Source organism: Mytilus galloprovincialis, chromosome 10 (genome assembly GCF_965363235.1).
Source record: "Mytilus galloprovincialis chromosome 10, xbMytGall1.hap1.1, whole genome shotgun sequence".
Lineage (NCBI taxonomy): Eukaryota > Metazoa > Mollusca > Bivalvia > Mytilida > Mytilidae > Mytilus > Mytilus galloprovincialis.
This window is the reverse complement of record NC_134847.1, coordinates 56,695,722-56,717,750: the sequence shown is the minus strand read 5'-3', so window position 1 is coordinate 56,717,750 and position 22,029 is coordinate 56,695,722. Positions and strand designations below refer to the sequence as shown.

At 32.2% G+C, this 22,029-nt stretch overlaps 2 protein-coding genes across 2 annotated transcripts in view; one reads left to right on the top strand and one right to left on the bottom strand.

Annotated features, from left to right (window-relative positions):
- Positions 1-12,816, bottom strand: part of LOC143047917 (transcription termination factor 2-like) — a 30,076-nt gene extending 17,260 nt beyond the window's left edge. The window contains exons 1-10 of the mRNA XM_076221262.1: positions 12,710-12,816; positions 10,792-10,891; positions 10,434-10,520; positions 8,267-8,333; positions 6,850-7,950; positions 6,290-6,476; positions 5,372-5,446; positions 4,892-5,047; positions 4,227-4,326; positions 1,086-1,225 (exon numbers count right to left, since the gene is read on the bottom strand). Coding sequence (XP_076077377.1) covers positions 1,086-1,225; positions 4,227-4,326; positions 4,892-5,047; positions 5,372-5,446; positions 6,290-6,476; positions 6,850-7,950; positions 8,267-8,333; positions 10,434-10,520; positions 10,792-10,891; positions 12,710-12,752 — 2,056 coding nt within the window. The 5' untranslated portion in view covers positions 12,753-12,816. The remainder of the gene's footprint in view (positions 1-1,085; positions 1,226-4,226; positions 4,327-4,891; positions 5,048-5,371; positions 5,447-6,289; positions 6,477-6,849; positions 7,951-8,266; positions 8,334-10,433; positions 10,521-10,791; positions 10,892-12,709) is intronic.
- A 212-nt stretch (positions 12,817-13,028) lies between these two features.
- Positions 13,029-16,171, top strand: LOC143047916 (NADH dehydrogenase [ubiquinone] 1 beta subcomplex subunit 4-like). The gene is made up of 3 exons (XM_076221261.1): positions 13,029-13,267; positions 14,693-14,836; positions 15,991-16,171. Exons 1-3 carry the CDS (start codon positions 13,109-13,111, stop codon positions 16,060-16,062), a joined length of 375 nt encoding a protein of 124 aa, XP_076077376.1. The 5' UTR covers positions 13,029-13,108; the 3' UTR covers positions 16,063-16,171.
- Positions 16,172-22,029: the final 5,858 nt, after the last annotated feature.

Genomic DNA, 22,029 nt, shown 5'->3' with positions numbered 1-22,029 from the left:
ATAAATTTCTTTTTTTTATTTCGATATTACCTTTATTTCTTCTATTACTTCAACAGAAAAAAAACGCCTTTACAAAAATGTATGCTTCTTTCGAAAGCAGATTGTGAGCACAAATGAACAGTGACCCCACTTTTTTATTTTATTTTTCTATTAACTATAAGATAAAGTACATTTATAGAAAAATATAGAGAAATCCTATATAAATGATTTAGACCCGCTAACCCCCTTAAGTAATAATCTGATTAATCCTAAGACAATATAACCTTCTACCTTTCAATATAAACCAGATATACTTCAAAGTCAATGAGTAAAGTAAAAGAGGACCAAATCAGGGAATCAAAATGCATTGTACTACAACATATATATGAGGGAGTCTAGTATATTTAAAAAAATTGAAACAACTTACTTAGAAATCACATGTTAAAGTACAATTCTAATATGACGTGCTTCTTTTGCTTTGTAAACAACACCGTGATAAAATTCTCGATATATCTATACTTAGCGCAGACTCCAAGATGTACACAAATGGCTTTTTAAATATGCCTCCCACTTAAATCCACATGTATCGTAACCTATGTGTAAACGGTTGTGGATTTAGCTGTGTTAACAATTACAATTGAATAAAACCCTACAGAACATTTATTCTGATTCTGATGCATAACAAAAAGAATTTACACATTAGAGAACGGAAAAATGGACAAAAACAAAATTAATTAAAATTCTGTGAAATTCCAGTAATGATTTTTGCGCATTAACGTCATTTCAAAACATGACGTCATACGAATGAAAACGTCAAAGCTGAAGGTTTTTTTATTGCGTTTACCTTCTAAACTCGGATACAATTGCATTAAAATAAAGTATTGAGGTAGGTGTTGCTTGTTTTCTGTTCTATTGCATTATTCGCACATTTACTGATTTCAGCAAGTCAACATGGCGGCTCCTCGGTTACAACATGTCAACAGTGAATTTGACGGTAGCTTACGATAAAAAAAATGTAAATTTAAAATTGCAAATGTTGGGTTTACTGAGAAGTAAATTTCCAACAAATCTATGGCTTCCATGAATTATTTCTTAAACAACATTACCCAGAATTCCTCCAGCTGGTTGCTGTTTTTCCCTCCATACCAGCCATGCTATAGCCTGTCTTTGGTGCATCATTAAGGGAACTTTTAACCCTTCAGGATCTTCTAATTCATAGGTGTCATCAGGACAAGTTTTTATTTGTCTAAAATTATACACACTTATATATATAGTTATTTAATTACTTTCAGCAAGCAATACACTTCAAAATTATTTTTGATCACTTTAATAGAGGAATTATCTTGTGTTGCTTGAGGAATCATTTAGTGAACAAAAGTCAAAACTAAAATAAGATGATCTTGACCTTTACAAATAGATGATTTGGTGCATTTTTATATTAATTTGAAAATAAATAAATAAAAAGACAAGACAATTAAGCCAAGTTTTCAACAGCTCTATTTCTTCATTGTACTGTTAGAAAATTTCACATTTACAGTGAGTTGACTGTTAGTGTTGCTCTCCACCAATTGCAACTCATTCAAAATTTTGACCAAATTGCAATTTGTTTTATTAAACCAAATTGTTCAACTGGTCAGAAAATTGAACAAATTGTTCAGTCAAAATGTGAAAGTGCAAGGTGATGAAATAAAATATACTTACAATCCTATAAGACTTTTTTTATCTTTATACTTACAATCCTATAAGACTTTAACTCCACTTTAATGATGTTGTGACAAAAATTAAATTATCAGTTTGTATAGTTATATTATATTCATTTCCATGCTGAAGGGGAACTGTTTATTTTGAATTGCTATTAAATTGTCCAAACTAAGCTTTCATATAGTTTTTCTTTCTAAAAGTCTTCTATATTTATAAGAATCAGATATCATTTTAAATAAAACATCATATATTCAGTAAAATATGTGTGAAATAACAATATGCTATTGATAAATTTTCAGGGGAGATAACCTAAAATATTATTCTTTTGAATAAAGACTTTTTGAAAGAAAAGTTATTATCTCCCCCATGGAAACTTCCTACAAACATATATTGCAATTTTACACATATTTTACTGAATATGAAATGTTTTAATTCACATAATGTCTGATTCTTATAAATACTAGAACACACCCGTGATATCGCAGGTCCGTGACTGAATTAAAGTATATAACTATGTGCAAGCCTTATTTTAGTATTAGCATTGTCATTTGATAAAGTCATGCCGATTATAAGATACACAGTTTTCTCCGCTTTCAAATCTTTCTGTTTGAACCCGTCGAACTGGAACTTATCAATTATTGATAATATTAATTATTTGGAAAACAAAAGGTCCTGGAATGGAGTACTTTTTAATCAACAGCATTGTCCTATATTAGTCATAAATAAACTAAAGTTGAATTCTTTGATTCACTGTTTTACGTCATGCCCGCTAACAAATTGAAAACTGTGCCTATACGCCTTATTTTAGTCCAGATTTTTCGTATTCGTATTGTTATCTTAGAAAGTCTAACTGATTAAAATACTACAATAGGTAACAATTTGACAATTAAGTAGTGTCAACCCTGTGATTATGACCCGTGTAATACTATATAACATATTAATCCTGAATACACCGTTTGGTGGTGCGCCTGTCAGATGCGGAACGTACAGATAAGGTAATCAGTAACAGGTGAATATACTATTGGTATCGGTATCGGACTCGACCCGGAACATCTTAATTATTGGCAATATTAATTACGTGGAAAACAAAAGGGCCTGGAGTGGTGTAACTTTTAATCTACACCTTTGTACTTTATTAGTTATATATAAAGTTGAATTTTTTTATTCGTCGTTTTTAGGTGATGACGGCTGACAAATTGGACCTCGTAATTTTAGTATTATAGATAGAATACTTTTAGAAAGAAAAACTATATGAAAGCTTAGTTTGGACAATTTAATAGCAAGTCAAAAAAGTATTCTATATTTATAAGAATCAGACATTATGTGAATTAAAACATTTCATATTCAGTAAAATATGTGTAAAATTGCAATATATGTTTGTAGGAAGTTTCCATAGGGGAGATAATAACTTTTCTTTCAAAAAGTCTTTATTCAAAAGAATAATATTTTAGGTTATCTCCCCTGAAAATTTATCAATAGCATATTGTTATTTCACACATATTTTACTGAATATATGATGTTTTATTTAAAATGATATCTGATTCTTATAAATATAGAAGACTTTTAGAAAGAAAAACTATATGAAAGCTTAGTTTGGACAATTTAATAGCAATTCAAAATAAACAGTTCCCCTTCAGCATGGAAATGAATATAATATAACTATACAAACTGATAAACTAATTTTGTCACAACATCAAAAATCAGTCACGTCTCAGTCATTACAGCTGAACGGACGTGCTGGGCCAGCTCTCCTTTACCCGCTATCTTCGATGAGGGTTTACAGTTAGATGAACAACGACATACTACTTAAGATGACAGAAACCAATCCATGCCGTACAGATAGACGTAGTAGTTGGCGTACCCGCGTTAACATGCACTCCAAAACCATTGTATCATGGGGAGTGTTATGCCGATTAACGTCCGAGGGCTGTATCCTAGGCTGTTGGGTGATACGACCTGCATGTAACTGCCTCACGGCTTTGGGTCCTGATAACGCTTCCTGTCATCTTTAGAACTACATCCACCATTCATCTACCGGTACTCACTCATCGAGGTTAGCGGGCTGCCAAGCTGACCAAACTGGCCCTGAAAGCAGCCGTTGTGAAGAAGAAAAATCCAAAATAGTCAAAAACCAAAAACAACTCACCAAAACCAAGATGGCGGCCTCCATTCGGCGTCCTCTACTACCAGTTCCTGACCCACGGCAGAAAATATTTAAATGCTCACCAATCGCCTTCGGGCACCGAGCCGACCGTGCGAGGGCTGTATAGCCAGTCAAGGTCGTTAAACACTTCCATTTGTTGTTTTATCACAACATCATTAAAGTGGAGTTAAAGTCTTATAGGATTGTAAGTATGTTTTATTTTATCACCTTGCACTTTCATGACTTGGCTGTGGTTTTCTACAGCAGTTGGTTCAAATTTCTGACCAGTTGAACAATTTGATTTTAAAAAACAAATTGCAATTTGGTCAAAATTTTGAATGAGTTGCAATTGGTGGAGAGCAACACTAACAGTCAACTCACTGTAAGTAGACCAAAATCTTACTTATGAAGTTTTTCTATAGCCTCAGCCGTTATACTTGTGACTTCTCTCATTCTCTGGTTTGTCATTCTGCCTCCATACAACTGCATGGCTTGCGGATTTGCTATGAAAAAATCACTTTTATATTAGTTATTACGGTTTCCTTTCCCGATAGCAATATTTAATGCATATCAAATTATATGATTCAAGATTTATAAAATAACTACCAGGTTACAAGATAAGTGTCAGTAAACTATGACCTACTCTCACTATTACATTGAACTTCAAAATCTAGATCAAACCTAACTTTTCACATGATTTTATAAAATCGCATCACAATGAGTATGTTACCACAGTGAGAGATTCACAGAGCATGAAACATTATGCCAAGTCATAATAACTAAAACTGAATTTACAAATTCAAGCAGATAACATATTTTTGCAAAATATTTTGGATTTCTTTGAATTTTCTGTACAATTTTAATTTCATCTCTAGATTTCTTATAAAAGTCATCAAATTCAGTTAATTCTTTTTTTAAACCTTTTTTTCACCATGTGATAATCATAGGTTTATTACACAATTGATGTCATTAAAATGCTGTTGAAACTGAAAAATAATAATTTTATTTTCAAAGACGTCAAAACTTTTACTACAATATTTTTCTAGTACATTTATAGCAATAACTAACCTGCATATAACTGCTGCATAATGTGTGGTGGTATAGTCTGTGTGTGGGCTAGTATACTGGTTTGTTTTAATCCCTGTGGATTGTGTGACTGGTGGTTGGATATAGGTTGTGTAGACCCACTTGTCACTGGTATCTTTACAACAGATGTCTTCCCATCTATAAAAATGGGAAGAAATAAAAAAGGATTGACATTAAACTTTAAATGAACAAGTGAAACTTGTGACATACTGCTCACTGATACCCCTGCCCAAATACTTGACTTTAAACAGGAAGTTGTTGAGTGATGAATCTGAAAACGCATCACACGGTATAGCAGACTGATGATATTAACCCTAAAACCTCTTTTCTCCTATATTATATATTCAAGACAGATACAAACTCAGTAAAGCTCATGCTGTGTCTATTTGGTTAGCAAACAACGCCAACAGCTAATTTATTTATTTATACCTTTACCCTGGTCTACTTATATAATTTACATACCTGGCTGAACAATTTTGTAAGTTTGGTACTGCGATGAATCTGCAGGTTGTTGAGTATTATTTGTAGACACTGCACCTTAAAAACAAAGATACAAATACAAACAACACTGTTATATATTATTGTTTCAGGTTACCGTTGTAGGTTAGCGCCTGTTAAAACATTTAAATCTGCTGCATTTGTTTGCCCCCCATCTTAAGTCAGGAACCTGTAATTCATTGGTTGTCGATTGTTGATGTGGTTAATAAGCATTTCTCATTTCTTGTTTTTTATATAGATTAGTCCCTTGGTTTTCCTGTTTCATTTTTGGGGCCCTTTTATAGCTTGCTGATAGGTGTGAGCTAAGGCTCAGTATTGAAGGCTTTACTTGGACCTATAATTGTTAACTTTTTATAAATTATGACTAAGATAGAGAGTTGTCTCATTGGCACTCATACCACATCTTCTTATATCTAATATCTATGAGGATAACAGCAAAGAAAACACTGAATTGGTAAAAAAATATCCCTTATGACACATTTTTACCAATCAAAACTAGTACCTTATCACTACTTTCCATGTATGTATTAATTATTTAAAATCAATGTTTTCTCAGATTTTTTGTTTCAGTTCAACATTGTCTTAGTTGTGTATTAAATCTTACACAAATCCTTGACAATGCTCATTTTCTGTTCAAGATTGATATTTTTTCCGGGATAAACAAAAAGTCATTACAAAATATGTTAAGGACAGTAGATTAGAACTGGGATATGAAGAACTAAGAATGCTATCCAATAAAACAGAGTATCCTGATTACTGAAGTGAAACATCCATAGATTACTGTACAGCCATCAATCATGAGAAGAAATTTCTTATTCTACAAAACCTCAACTCCTCCCACCTTATTCATTTATTTTTGAAATAAGCTATATATGTATATACCCTGAGTTGCTGCAGGATTATTATTACTTCCTGTATCCTGGCCTGTCTTATTACTTCTCATGGTCTGCATGGTATTGTCAATCTTCCTACTGACAGCTTTAAGTGCTCTTTCAACATCTTCTACTTGTCGGATGAGTTTCTCTCCTTTATCTGGCAAAGCTGACATTTTAGCTGTAGCAACAACATGCTGAAAATAATCAGATATGCTAAAAAGTTAAAAATACAATCTGAATTTCAGTTAAAATAGTAAAATCTGAAATTGCAGTTTATAATTTTCCTATAAATGTACACATTTGCAGAACCAATTTAAAGATAAAAATGTATTCAAAATCAAAGTTTATATTCAAATTTCCCATTTTCATATTTCATACAAGACTATAGACATGATAGATGCACTTGTATTCACTTTTTTTTCTAATTTACCTTTCGTCAGTTGTTTATAAAATGTAGGTAAGGAGATGTAAAGCATTGACTTATAAAATTTTGATGGATAGCTGACTCCTTGACTACTTGACATTTTGACATTATTTTTTGTAATTTCACTTAAAAAAATATCCTACCTTCAACCTTTCTAATTGTCTCTGTAAGTCAGTCCTTCTATCAATATCTAGCTGTAAGTTGTACATATCTGCAGAAGTCAGTGCACTTGGTTTTGGTGCAATGAACTGAGTGTGTGGCTTTTGACCTTGAACTATATTCTGTGTCACCTGTTGAGGGAGTGAAGATTTCATTTGACTTCTCTGATCTTGTGCTTGTTGAACAGCATCTTTAATGATAGATTCTGATCCTGATTTCTGATTTTGTTGACTTGCTGTCTGCTGTTGAGATGGAGGCTGATATCTTTTTGGTTGCTCTGGTAACCCAGCCTCTTTTTCACTTTCATCCTCATCACTGTCACTTATCAAATCAATAACTTCTGACTTTCTTCCAGGTGAGTTAACATCCTCAGACGTTGAGGAACAACTTGATAAAGAAGACTTTATACTTTCATTTGATTTTAGTCTGATTCTTTCAGAAAGAGGCAAATTTACATCTGAATTTGGACTTTGATGTTTTGCATTGTTTTCATGGTAATTGGCATTGCAAATCTCTTTATCTTGTTGACTTGGACTTAATGATGATTTCTTTTTTATTTTATATTTGCTATACTTCTCAGCAATATCAGTTCTTGGTGATTTTTTGCCATCTTTATCAGTAAAACCAGGACTTGGCAAAGAACCAGAAGAGTTTGATTTTAAATCATAACTTTTGTCTGAAGGATTATCTTCAAACTCTTCTTCATCATATGTGCTCAAATTAGCCATAGCCTGGTTCATTCCTTCTTCTTTGGATGTATTTGATTTATCTTGTTGGGCTGATTTTTTCAGTTTCTCAAAGGAGTTCTGATCAGCTTCATCTGAGTCATCAATAATACTTAAGTTAACAACACCATCTACAATATCATCATCAGCTGTCTCAGTATCATGTGACTTTGCTTTGGAATTTGAATGGCTTCTTGCTTTGTCTGTCTGTGATTTTATAGAATCTGAAGGTGATTCTTTGCTGTTATCTTGTTTTGGTGGTGTTTTTGTCTGCTTCTGATGGGCAGGTGTAATACTGTCTGATGTTGACTGCTTCTCTAAATTTTGATGGTTATGATCACCCAAAGGCTTAACTGAGACCTGAAAAGTAAACTTCAATAATAATAATTTAATGTAATAAATTTAGATACTGTAATAGAAAAAAACGTCCTTTGACTCAGATACCCCAGCTCCCAATAAATATTAGAGATGTGTAAGCATTATACTTGTCATTACTTAACACAGAGCATTTAAATAGCAAGATGTTTAAAATTGACAAATATAATGCTTACACATGTTTAAATATGCAAAAAGCATGACATATAAGAAAATCTATAAGTGTACTGGTTCTTTGGTAATACATGTACTAGTAATATAAATATTTGATAAAGACTTGATTTAAACATTTATAACTTACCTTTTTCTCTGAGTTATGGCCACACCAAGACTGTCCAGCAATTCTTCCATGACACCTGTGGTATCTCCTTAAAATTCATAATAGATTACAAACTATTCTCACCACTGAATCATTATAGCACATTTAAAATGTATCTGGGTTAGATAAGAGACATTTACCATTCTGTGTGACATTTAATCTCTAACTAATTTCTTTTTTTTTTAAACCTTAAAATGTCTTAAAGTAGAGAAAACATTTATCTAGGATATTAAGTAGCTGTCATCTTGGACCTTCACTTTTGATACATGTTACATCAAAAAGAAACATTAAACTTTATCATTTTTTTCAGAAAATGTACTTGCTCCAAAAAAATGAATCCTTTTCTTAAATGAAACATTTAAAAAAACAAATAGGCTTATTGATTCTCCAAGGTAAACAGCTTTTGCAGATGTGGTTGATGCAGGTAGAGGGATAATTTAACTAGATATTACTCAGTATACGTATCAATCAAATTTGACACTATTTGTGAAATTGCATAAAAGAAGAACGACTTCTATTTCTATTTCCTGACAATATTTGATATAGATAATGTGGTTTTTAAATATTGTCAATTTCTGTAGATTATTTTTTGTTTGATGCCCCAAAAAATATTAGATCTATGTTTCTCAAAAAATAAGATGACCTCAAAAATTTCAATTTAAATTTACATTCAAAACTCTTTCCAATTTTTTCAACATTTCTACCATTTTAAATTAGAACTAATTTACTTTTAGGGCAGGTTAATAGTAATGCATCCAGAGTTTTTTTTATGCTTGATAGTGTTGTTTTCCCCCAAATCTCTATGTATTCATACCAAAGTAGAAAAACAACATACCTATATAGCAAGGATCCGGAAATTTTTTCACCTAATTTCGGTCATTTTCATACAACTTAAAAGTTGATGCCCCTTTTCAAAAAATGATTGTCAAAATCACATTACTGCATGAGACTCATTTTGAGTATGCTCATACTCGATCGTCATGTTCGTAGCATCAACAAACTTGTTTCACTGTTGCATCGCATTTACTTCATGATTTGTCCTACCATTTTCCAAAAATCGTTCAAGAGCAATTAAGGGAAGGCAACAGTTTATAAATAAAATGATTTTAATGACTCAAAACGATAATATTCTCAGTTATTGCTTACGTTTCCTTTGATTCTGAAGTCAAAATTCAAACCGGATGTACTGCGACAATACTAAAATGAACAATTCCGGACTCATTTCCGGGATTAGTTTTGTTTATCCAAATCACAGGAAATCATCGGCTTTTTAATATTTTACCTTTAATAGTGTAAGAATATTAATTAAAATAGTTGCACTAGCTTTATTTAGGATGAAATTATTTTATATTTACAATTAATTGTCTAAATCTGTGGAAGAGAATTTCAAACATGCGTATTACATAGTAAACAAAGCACGTGTGTTAGAAGTAAAAAAATATTTTTTTCTATGAAATTTAACCAAGTTTTTATTTAATTTTAAATCATAATTGACAATTGTCTGACCTGTTGAGTAATTAAATAATGAAGCCAGTTGGTATGGAATTTTTATTTCTTTATAATAATAGTTTGGAGCTTGTGATTAATTGCCAGGTGTGAATTAAAAACACAGGTAAAGAGATTAGCAATCATTAGCCAATAGCTCCCCGAGGCATTAATATAGTTATTAGGAGGGCCCTCAGGATTATAACACTATAATGAAGTGGCAGTTTAATTACAGGAAGTCGATAACAAACAAAAATATGTTCAAAATGGCGATTTTGAAAGTCGATCTCAACGAAATGACCGAAATTATTACGGTTGAAAAATAAAATTTGACCTAAATCCCAATTAAAAGTTTAGGACATTATAGTTTCAGTTTAGGACATGACTGGCAAATATGACCGTTTCCGGACCCTTGCTATATAGTATACTGTGGATTCATTTATTTTCATGGCTACCAATTTTCGTGGATAAAGGAACACTTGAATGTTTGTGGATATTTCATTTCGTGGTTCTGCCGAGGTCTGCATACAAGCTTATAGAAAATTTGTCATTCGTTGAACATTTAATTTCAGGGTTTATCTGTAACCACGAAATCCACGAAAATTGGTATCCAACGAACAATAATGAATTTACAGTACTATAATTTTTTTAATTTCCAATATACCTTTTTTCACCAGAACTCTTGCCAAAAAATATTGCCTGTAAATCTACAATCTCATCTGGATGCTGAGGACACTTTGTGGAAGAAATTCTGAAATGAATTGGAAATAATTTACTGTGATAATAATATAAATAAACATCATTTGGCACCATTATATTGTCTCAAAATGTACTGAAATAATTTAAAATCTTTATCTGGATCATAATTTACCACATCATTATATTAAATATTGATGTATCTAGATGTTCTATGAAAAGCAAATGTCACTACATTAGCAAACATAAAATTATTTCATGGTCTGGTTGACATTTTACTAAATCCTAAATAATTGACTGCTTTCTAATCCTTTGTTTATACATACTGTGTTTGTTTGAAAAATCCACATGATAGAGGACACACATAGAAACTAACTCCATAGTTAGGTCCAGCTTTAGTTCCAGTCTTCAAATAGCAAAGTTGTTCTGAAATATGTACAAATTTAACAAAATGTATAATGCACTTGATTGTAAATTCTGTATGTGCCTGTCGCAAGTCATGAGTCTGTGATTCAATGAGTGGTTGTCGTTTATTGCTGTATATTATATTTATTTTTTTGCTCTGATATTAAAAAGGAAAAAAACGATGATGAACATAGTTTTAATTATTATTACTGCCAAAATTTAAAATTAATTTAACCAAGTTAGATTTTCTGTGTTGCTAGACAATATGCAAAGATGTTTTTTTTTGTTTTTTTTATTCAAAATTTGAAATGCTATGTTTTTATTTCAAAAATTATATATGTCTATAACAAGATCTATAAGAAAATCAATTAAGAAAGCATCACATTCAAGAAAGGACCTGTGGAGAGCACTGTATGAATATAGGATTTTTTACCAGGAAGAAGCAGAAGGATATGGCAACAACAAAACTAAAGGTTTTTTTTTCAGGATTTCCGTTATCCTTACAGATCACTTCCCATTAATTTGTATATGATACATCAAAATAACAATTGGCAAACATCTGCAGATTACTTCAGATTGTTAAATCTGTCAAGGTGTACATTTCCCTCAATGTTCTTTATCTGTGTAACTGGATAGCATATTGCTTACCAGAAAATCACATTGTCTCCACTGGGAGTAGATCTTTGAAGCAAAGATGAAAGAGATAAAACAATAGATCAACATGATCAAAGGAAGCAATCTTGACACATCTGATTCATATAAAGTTTGACAACTCAAAATCTAAACATCCTTTATTTCAGATCATGTTTTATGAATGTCATATGCATTTTCAGTATTGTCAGTTATCAAGAAGAAAATGCAAGAGATTTAGCCTTTGAAGTAAAGATCATAGAGATAAAACAATAGATCAACATGATCAATGGAAATTTCCACGCATATAAATGTACGCGTCTCTCGACCCCCCCCCCCCCCCCCCCCCCCCCCCATTTGCTATATGTCTGCCACTACTGGACATCATAAAAGTTAACGTAAAATTTTGACATCATAATTGAATATATCTGATGCCACAATGAAAAAGTGATTGTTGTATGACATAAACATTTCAAGTGGGACAAATTCTAGGGTCAAGCGGGACAGACTTCCAAATACTGAAATTATAGTGTTATGGTGTATTCAGTAATTAATTTAGATCTCTTCCAAGTTTGTCTGTCACTGGAGAAAACTAGTCAATTATGCACGCCTTTATGGCGTCATTTACCAGATAGAGGGGATCGCCGGTATCCCTGCAGGATAAACATTTATCAAGCTTCTTAGTGATCGTCATTGTGCAGGATAAACTAGAAATAAGATTTGTTCTGTAGGTACTTAATATTTCCTAATGACAGCAGTGCTGAAAGAAAATTATGATAATTCAATTTGCCAAATAATTTACGCAATATAGCTTTATAGTTTTCCAACCACTCGTTCAACGTTGGAATGGAAGTGACGACACCCTATAACACACGAATGAAGTTTACTATAACCAAAGTTTTTAACGGAAATGCATTGAACTCGAAAGTTGTCTATTGTCAAAGAGTTGGCAGTCCTGCATAATTTTCAAAGTAATTGTGACGTCACAATGTACATTACAATATACCATTTAGAATTTTTATATTTTGTTTTAACAAGTTATGTTCCATCATAAATTATTTGTGTTCATGGGTTTTTTTTATTTTCTATTTCACTAGTATTTGTCACTGGCTCTGCAGGCACCTTTGTCTGAAAATAAATGGTGTTTAGGTACTTTGTGTATTATTCAAGACTTAAATACTTTCTAAGACACTTCAAACGTAAGCATACTATGTTCTGTGCATTTTATTTCCTCCATTTTCAGATTACTCATTAGGTCTACTTTCAATTTGAAAAACTGCAAATTTTATAAATCCCGCGAATATCCGCGAGACTTTGAAGAATAAAAGGTAGAGCCGTGAAGTACTTAGAGATATTATTATTGCATAGAAATAAAAACATCCACTTTAAAACTAACAAAAATATGCCAAACTAGTATATTCTCATGGCCATGATGAATTAGTATCTTATTCCACATCAACATTAGAACATTTGTGTTCATTAATTTTGACCAATTGATATAACCTTGCCTTTATTCAATCACAATTGTTAGGTTTACTTCCGGTTTTACTTTTCAGCTGTAATGTTTTTTCTCTAAAGTAGAAGTTTAATCTACTTAAGTATTTAGAGATGACAGAAAGGAAACGGGTCCAATTATGGGATCCACATAAACTGTATGATTTAAGCCATGCTGAAATGGACGCTATACGGCGGCGATCAGAGCAAAGAGCTGCTCTAAAAGCTGAATGGCAAAGGAAGGTCACTGATCCGTTCAAAGCAGAATTCCCAGTATGTTCATAGATAACTATTCCTGTTTGCAATATATTGTATTAAACTTTTGAAGATCATGCATTTGTTAAAATAGTTTCGGACTAGCAAAACAAAATGCCAAATTGGACAAATAAACATATACACATTGCAAAAAAATATCTTTCAAATGTATATTTGAGGATAGGAATCGCATCCACTTGTCTCAGATTTTTTTTTCATTCTAAATACCTAAATACAACACAAGGTACATTTGTCAAGAATTTATATCGTTTTTAATTGGTTATGAAGGTAACCCCTTAGCCCCCATTACAAGTAACAACCCTTAGATTTAAACTTGTATCCCGTTTTCTCCCCTTGTTTTATTTTTATAATATAGGGGAGTGCGCTATCAGATACACCTTATCGCTATTAACGGCTGACCAGAGAATCTGTCCCACTTGGACTAGTGACGTCATACAACAATCACTTTTCTATTGTGGGTCTGAATTTTGATCTAGAATTTTGTATTATGACGTCAACATTTACGGGAACTTGTGTGATGTCCAGTAATGGCGAACAACTAGCGATAAGGTGTATTGAGTTGCTTTTCCCCTTGGTGATGTTTGTACATTAATGTCATATTCTTATTATATACATTTTTTTAATAAATTAAAATTGGAAAAAAACACTTTATTATATTTCAACATGTATACATGCATGTCAGACATGGTTTCAATAAGATATTTTGTGGTCACAAGTACAATAAAATAGTGACAAAAAGACAACTTTATTGGCAAGAAAAAAAATCTCTATAAACAAAATATTTATCGAAAAAGGTCAACATGATCAATGAATTATATATATAAAAAAGAAGATGTGGTACATGTATGATTGCCAATCAGACAACTCTCCACAAGAGACCAAAATGACACAGAAATTAACAACTATAGGTCACTGTACGGCCTTCAACAATGAGCAAAGCCCATACTTGATTATGTGTTGTATTTATAAATTTTTAAATGTTGTTGTAACTATCGTGTACATGTATCACTATGTCTTATAGTGAATTTTCAGATAGTTTTTTATACACCATTACACACTTTTCATGCATGTATTAATCTGATTATTTTTGTAACAATCAAATGTTTATCGTGTTCTATATTAAGCATAATAAAATAATGTAAATATATTAAAAAACACACACACATTGATGCATGTTTCAATTTAATGTTTAATATCTATTTGAGTGACTAATTTATATTTAGACTTCTTGTCAAGAAAATTGACGAAATTTGTTTTCTTGTCGCTAAGTAAGTCTCCCTTTGCTAGATTATTCTTCTTGTCGTTAATTATTGAGAATCCCCAAAACAGAATGGAAGAATTCAGCTGCATTTTAATTGTATTTATTTAGTATTGAAAATTACAAAATCATAATCAACAAAAAATCCCATATTGTAATTTCAGTTTGATCCAGCAATACAGAGGTTTAAAGCATTGAAAGCAACACAGTATGATCATTTTCGTCCAACCAAGAAAACTGGATTAGTTGGTGGTTTATTTCTAGGAGTTATTCCTGCAGTGTTATTTAGTTATGTTTATTACACAAGGGTATGTATCAAAAATTATTCTTTCTGCTAAGTGATTAGTCTGCTCTTTTATTATTGTGAAAATATAAGACTCTTTTTCTTGATTTTAACTAATAATGAGAACTGATAATTCTTTAAATTTGAAGTAAACAAAAACAACTTTATAACATAAGTAGATGCATGCTTGTTGATGAGACAACTATCTAAATGAAGAGGATTTAATTATATAAGCAACTATAGGTCTACATACAGCCTTAAACAATGAACAAAAACCCACACTTTATAGTTCTATATAAAAGGCCCTAATCTATATGTTAAACAATTTTAAAAATGAATAAATAAACAATAAACAAAAACAAATGTGACAAACAGCAGGCAAAGACAACCACTGAATCAATTACAGGCTCCTGACTTTTAACAGACACATGGAATATGCATGTGTCAGTATTTAATCCTCCTCTTACCAGGGACAGTGTTACAATCACAGTACTTATATATAAGCACAACATTTGAACAAACTCTGAAAACCAATTGGAAATGGCTTAATTCATAACATTGACGCAAAGCATAAAACAACAACTCATTCATCAACTGACTTAAAGACACTAGATATAAACATGATAAAGTGCAGATTTGAGAGTGCTAGTAGTTACTGAGAGCTAGTTCAAAGCCAAAATTAGCTTCTAAATAAATCATGTATCCCTTAATGTCCATGTGGCATTAAATATAAATACTGTAGATTCAATCATAATTTATTGTCTTCTGGTATACTGACATGAGAGTGATGAGATTGTAAACACAAATTTACATTACAAATATTCTGATCAGATGAACAAAATTACACACCTGATTTGACTCAACTTGTTTGTTTTTATACCTTGAGAAAATTATAAATGATTATTATGAAATATGAATAATATGATTATAAAATCTCTGATCAAATAAGATATATGATCAAACAACATAAATTAATCTCAGTAGATATGACCAAGATATCTGGTTTCCTCAGATGATCTTCAGTGATGGACGAATACTCAGTAAAACAGGGGGAAATAGGAAAAGAAATGTCAATGGGACAACCAACAACTGATCCCAGTTAACCGTAATTGACTGTTTTGATTATACCATGCATTCCTTGTCATATAAAAATAGTAATATATTTTTTTATCCTTGCAGCAAGAATTTGAAAGAAAATGCAGGGCAGGAGAAATACCAGCAAAAGATAGGACTTGGAAATATGTGTATTAACTTTGTAAATTTGACAGTAAATATTCTTCATTAGATTTTTGTTTATGACACTTATTGAAGTTGATTGTTTGTATGACATGTATGGAATGAGATACAACTCTCAAAACAAGATGTATTTTTGTTTGTTTTATTCTGCCTTCATGTAAGTGAAATTGGTATCAATTGAGTATTGTTTATCCATCTTTCTGCAGTGGCGGATCCAGGGGGGGGGGGTTCCGGGGGTGCGCATCCCCCCTTTATTTTTGCCGATCAATGCATTTGTATCGGGACATATGTTTTGCACCCCCTGCACCCCCCCTTTGCCCTGGGTTAGCACCCCCCCTTTCGAAAATTCCTGCATCTGCCCCTGCTTTCTGTAATTGTTAAGCTTATACAAGTTGACCTACCAGTTTATTGATGTTTCACCAATACACCTATAAAACCAGGATTAAACAACTAACCATTTTCTACAAAAGGAAATGCCTGTACTAAGTCAAGAATATGACAGTTGTTTATCATTTGTTTGAAGAGCTTGAACTTTTTATTTTGCCATTTGAGGGATTTTTTTCTTGTATTTTCCTCAAGCTTGCTATTTTACCATTTTACTATTTACTATAATTGATGTTTGTGTTACTTAAGGTATGGTGCAACCACCTTTTTGGCCAGTAGAAATTGAAACTTTACAGTGTATTTTAAATTTATCATATTACATCTTCCTGACCTTAACTACACATTAGGCTGAGAGGGATGAGTATTTATATTTTTGGGTAAGGATTGCATTGAATGCAATCAAAACCCTAAGGTACTGACTTGATATCTAAATCTTCAAAAGTTTATCACTACCTTTCATAGTTCATAGTTAATTTTTTGTCTTAAATACTTGATACATATCTTGTCCTGAACATTTACCACTGGATGTTATGTAACCATCAATTAATCAATCAATCATATTCAATCATGATCAGTAATGCAGACAAGGTGTGATGTCTTGTTATCTGGTTAAAAGCTGGATGAATTCATAAATGGAATTAGATCTAATATCTAGAACCTTATTCATGTAAAAAAAATTGAAGACAGAGAAACACAGGTCATTTGACTTCATGTCAATCTATAGTTTACCATCATTGTATTCTGTAGTCCAACTGTCACAAACATTTGGAACTCCCGCAAATCTTTTAATTAAAAATTTGCGGGTTTATTTTTATATCCATTTTAATCATATATTGTATGGAACCATGATGCTAAATAAGCCAATCACTTGATTTATAGGAAATAAGAAGAATAAACTTGAGAAATTCTCAACCATTTGAAACCTGATATGGCAAAAATACTGGTGTGAAATTCTCACATAATGTTGAAACTGAAAATTTACAGCCTAACAATGTGGCCACAAGTTTTAAATTGCAGTACAAAATGTATATGAAAAAAGTTTACTTACATGTATAGTGTAATGACGGAGTTCTGTCTGATTTATTTGGTCAAACAATATGGCAACAAATATTAGTAACAATTAAAAATGAGATCAAATTGAGCTTTTGCACTGACATAAAGACATTCATTTCGGAAAGTGGGTGTCTCTTATGCTTATTTTATAAAATTTGGCTTTATTTCACTGTTTCAGCCTTTAAGAATGCTTTTAAGCCTTACCCCAGAAATTCTTTACCCTCCAGTTGTTATTCTATCCAATAACTGTACAGTAGGGCAGCATCTAAAATCCCTAGCAGTAAAGAACTACTGAGACAATAGGTCGGGAAGTTGGTGTCCCAAATGCATATTTTATCAAATTTGATTTTTTTTCCTTGTTATGAACGAAATTTTAGGCCTTTTAGAATGCTTACCCCAAAAATTCTTAACCCACACGCTGTAGTTCTATCCAATAGCAATTTGTTAGAGTCTATAAACCCTAGCCATACAGAAGTGCCGAGGCAATGGATTGGAAAGTGTCCAATGCTTATTTTATCAAATTTGACTTTTTTTTACGACTGCAACAATTAAAAAAAATTTGGTCGTATATTGGTATCACGTTGTCGTCAGCGTCTTCTGAAGACAGATGATTTCCAGATAATAACTTTAGTAAAAGTGAATAGAAATCAATAAAATTTTAACACAATGTTTATAACCGCAAAAGGAAGGTTGGGATTGATTTTGGGGGTTATGGTCCCTAAGGGTTAGGAATTAGGGGCCCAAAACAACCATTTATTTAGTTTCAGGACAATAGGTTGTGTATAAGTATTTCAATTGCTCTGAAATTGTACCACAATGTTAAATACCATAAGTAGAAGGTTGGGATTTATGTTCAGGGTTATGAGGCAAACAGTCTAGGAAAAAAGGGGCCAAAAACAAACATTTTTGTAGTTTCAAGACAATAACTTGTGTAAAATTGTATGAATCATTTTGAAATTATACCACAAGATTCCATACTACTAAGCCTAGGCTAAGGGATGGTTAGGATGGACTTTTGGTGGTTATGGCTCAAACCATATATAAATTCGGGGTTTGGGGGGAAAAGCAAGGGTTTTTTTCTGGTTAAGGGACAGTTAAGACAATTTGAAAGCAGTGTAAGGGAGGTAATCCAGAAGTAATGTTGGAACTACTTCACACTGCTTTAAAAAATGGGTATTGGAAATTTGCCAATAACTTCAGTATTAATAAACTCCATTGAAAATTTGCCAATAACTTTAGTATAATAAACTCCATTGGAAATTTGCCAATAACTTAAGTATAATAAACTCCCATTGGATATTTGCCAATAACTTTTAAAAGTATATTTCGAAATTTGACCAATAATTTTTAGCATAATTTGTAATATGCCAATAACTTAAGTATAAGTAAATATAAAACTTAGAAATTTAAACACAAGGTTTGAAGCCACAAAAGAAAGGTTGGGATTGATTAAAGGGGGCTATTGTCCCTTTGGATTAGGAAAAAGGGGCCCAAATAAGCATTTTTCTAGTGTCCAGACAATAACTTGTGGAAGAGTGTATAGAAAAAGGGGGAAAACAATTTTTCTCATTTCAAATTTCAGAAATTAAAAAGAAAATTTCTTCCATTATTTGTTTTGAGGCAATAATATTCAACAGCATAGTGTATTGTTCATAAGCCAAAAAAAATTGTTAAGTTCATTAGACCACTTTCATTCTGTGTCAGAAACCTATGTTGTGTCAACAATGTAATCACAATCCAAATTAAGAGCTGTATCAAGCTTGAATGTAGTGTCCATACTGTTCAGGGTTCGACCTCTGCGGTCGCGTAAAGCTGCGCACTGCGGAGCATCTGGTTATCGTGTTACGGACAAATTTTTCGACCTTTTAAAATGCTTACACCAGAAATTCTTTACCCTTACATGGTAGGACTTAATTACCAATAGTAAATGCCTGTGTATTAAGGCAGGTCTATAATCTCTAGCCATAAAGAACAACTGAGACAATAGGTCGGAAAGTTGGTGTCCCCAATGCGGTATTTTATCAAATTTGATTTTTTTTCTAGTGTAATGGACGTTACCTGTGGCCTTTAGGAATTCTTACCCTAGAGTTTCTATATCCTCTCGCTGTAGTACTATCAAAAAGCATTTTTTTTAAGCAGAGTTTTTAAATCCTAGCTATACAGAACTGCGGAGAAAATGGGTAGGAAAGTGTCCAATGCGTATTTATCAATTTGACTTTTTTACGATGTTACGGACGAAATTGATTACCTTTAACCAAAAATTCTTTACCCTTTATACGTTGTAGTACTTACCAATACACGGTGGGTATGGTTGTCCTGCGAGAGAACGTACTGTGCTGGTGATTTGGTCCTGACGGGTGCTGGTGGGTCCTGATTCTGTGCTGGTGGGTTTGTTTACATTGTATCAGAACGGCAATAAAACGACCGTTTTGTTGCTTAATTTTTCTCTGATGTGTCATAAGTACCATGCAAAGTATATTACAACAATATTATATTGCAAAAGTCGTGCAAGTTCGTAAAACGGAATTGTCCTGACGCTGTGCTGGTGATAAGAAAAACGGTCCTGGTTCTGTGCTCCTATGTCCTGGTTCTGTGCTTTTATATTTTAGTAAAAAGTGGCATATATTCAAGATCATTGATGCTGTACTGTTATTGACTTATTAGCTGTTGTCTGCTTTCTTGAAATTGACATTGTTGTGAATCTGTTTACTGTTATTATGAGAGAAAAAATACCCCTATTTTTTTTAAAACTAACTGTAATCTTATTTATTGGCCTGTTAATGGAACCCTTCTTGCCCCCTTTTAAGATAAGAAAATATGTTTACGATTTTCGGGATTACGATCATTTTGCAAGATCACCAAAATACGTTGTAATTTATACAATACTTATATAAAGTAGATGATGTGGTATGTTTGTTGTCAACGGACAAATTTCCATAAGGAACCAAAGGAAGTATGTGTTAACAACCATACGTCATCGTACGACCTTCAACAATAACCCATAAAATAAAAATGTAAAAGGTTTTGCATAAAAATGGAGAGCAAAAATATAGAACAAAGGACTTTCTGAGCGTTTGAATCATGTCTTTAGCAGCTTAAAACACATTTGTTTGTGAACAATTGAGTGCTGACTATAAGAATGACAATAGTATTGCGGGTTTGTTTGTTCGGTGGTTTTTTTTTTGGGGGGGGGGGGGAGGGATGGGGATAAGATAGAGCGAGGTTACAGTGAAAGCTTGGAACAGTTTCCCGTAAGATTTAAAAGTTGTATTGTAAAAGAAAAATGTATCTTATAGCTATTAAGAATCACTTGCTGTAAGATTTTTCCGACACATTTTTTTTTTGTCTAAACGGTTATCAGTTTTTTTTCTCGAAAGTTCGAGATAACACTAAAACAAAATCACTATTTTATGAAAGGGCAGGCTAGAATATGTCAGAGAATGAAGACGAGATAACCTAGAGAACACTAATAAAATTAAGATTTCTTAGCTTTTTTCATTTCAAAATAAATATTTTTGATAAAGAATTACGGGGGAGGAAGTGAACAATGTGTCCTTCTTTTCTATATATAGCCAAGGCTCCGTGTTGAAGGCCGTACTTTAAACCTATAATGGTTTACTTTTTAAATTGTTATTTGGATGGAGAGTTGTCTCATTGGCACTCACACCACATCTTCCTATATCTATAAATATTTTTCATGAATAAAAATAAACTGTGCCTTGATTATAATTGAAAATGAGTAAATGGAAAAAATACCCAACTAAAATACACTTTTATTTTAATATTGGTAATATCACTAAGCTTTTAAGTTTTGTGTGTCAAACACACCATCTCTGTAGTATTGACTCATTACTAAGATATTTCACTTCATTCATTTGTTTTTCTGCTTTTTTTTATATTGTGAATTCATAGAATTATTATATTAAAATGTAGCCTTAATTTATATTTAAAAAAAAACTGAATCTAAAGCCAGATATATCAAACATTTTTGTTTCCATCTATCCGTTTTCAGGACTTTAACAATCAACAATAACCCGCCTGGAAAGTAAAATGCGTACACGGCTGTCTGTAATCGACCATTTTTGTCACCACAGGCTCCTAAAAAAACAAGCCGGGATGGGGGTTCAAAGATGCAAATTAAGTACTTATATCAATATTTTATCTTTTCGTGTACGGTTTATGACCCCTCCTGTGGCCTGTCAATTCCGAAATGTGCAAACTGCAATAGTATCAAAACAGCACAGACAATGAATAATAGAGATATAAAGGGGAAACTTCTTGTTTAGCATGGGATCAACACAATGGTTCATTTCCGAGTAAAAAAATCAAAATGTCTATCTACCTTGCACATTTCAGAAAATTCAGATCAGGTAACGAAACTGGTTCCAGCAACATTTATAAGCAATTTAAGATTGTGACCCTCACAGTTTCCATTCACCACAAATATTCTCGTTACAACGAATCATTTTAAATACAAAAATACGTGTTGCATGCAGCATTTTGTTTATCTACTAGTATTAATATAGGTATACGGATAAAGTTATG

What these genes read in the sequence shown, in the direction of transcription:
- LOC143047916 (XM_076221261.1), top strand. Translation starts at nt 13,109, where the DNA reads ATGACAGAAAGGAAACGGGTCCAATTATGGGATCCACATAAACTGTAT. An exon ending in CGTTCAAAGCAGAATTCCCA is followed by an intron (nt 13,268 to 14,692) that starts GTATGTTCATAG and finishes TTGTAATTTCAG; the next exon opens with TTTGATCCAGCAATACAGAG. An exon ending in GTTATGTTTATTACACAAGG is followed by an intron (nt 14,837 to 15,990) that starts GTATGTATCAAA and finishes TTATCCTTGCAG; the next exon opens with CAAGAATTTGAAAGAAAATG.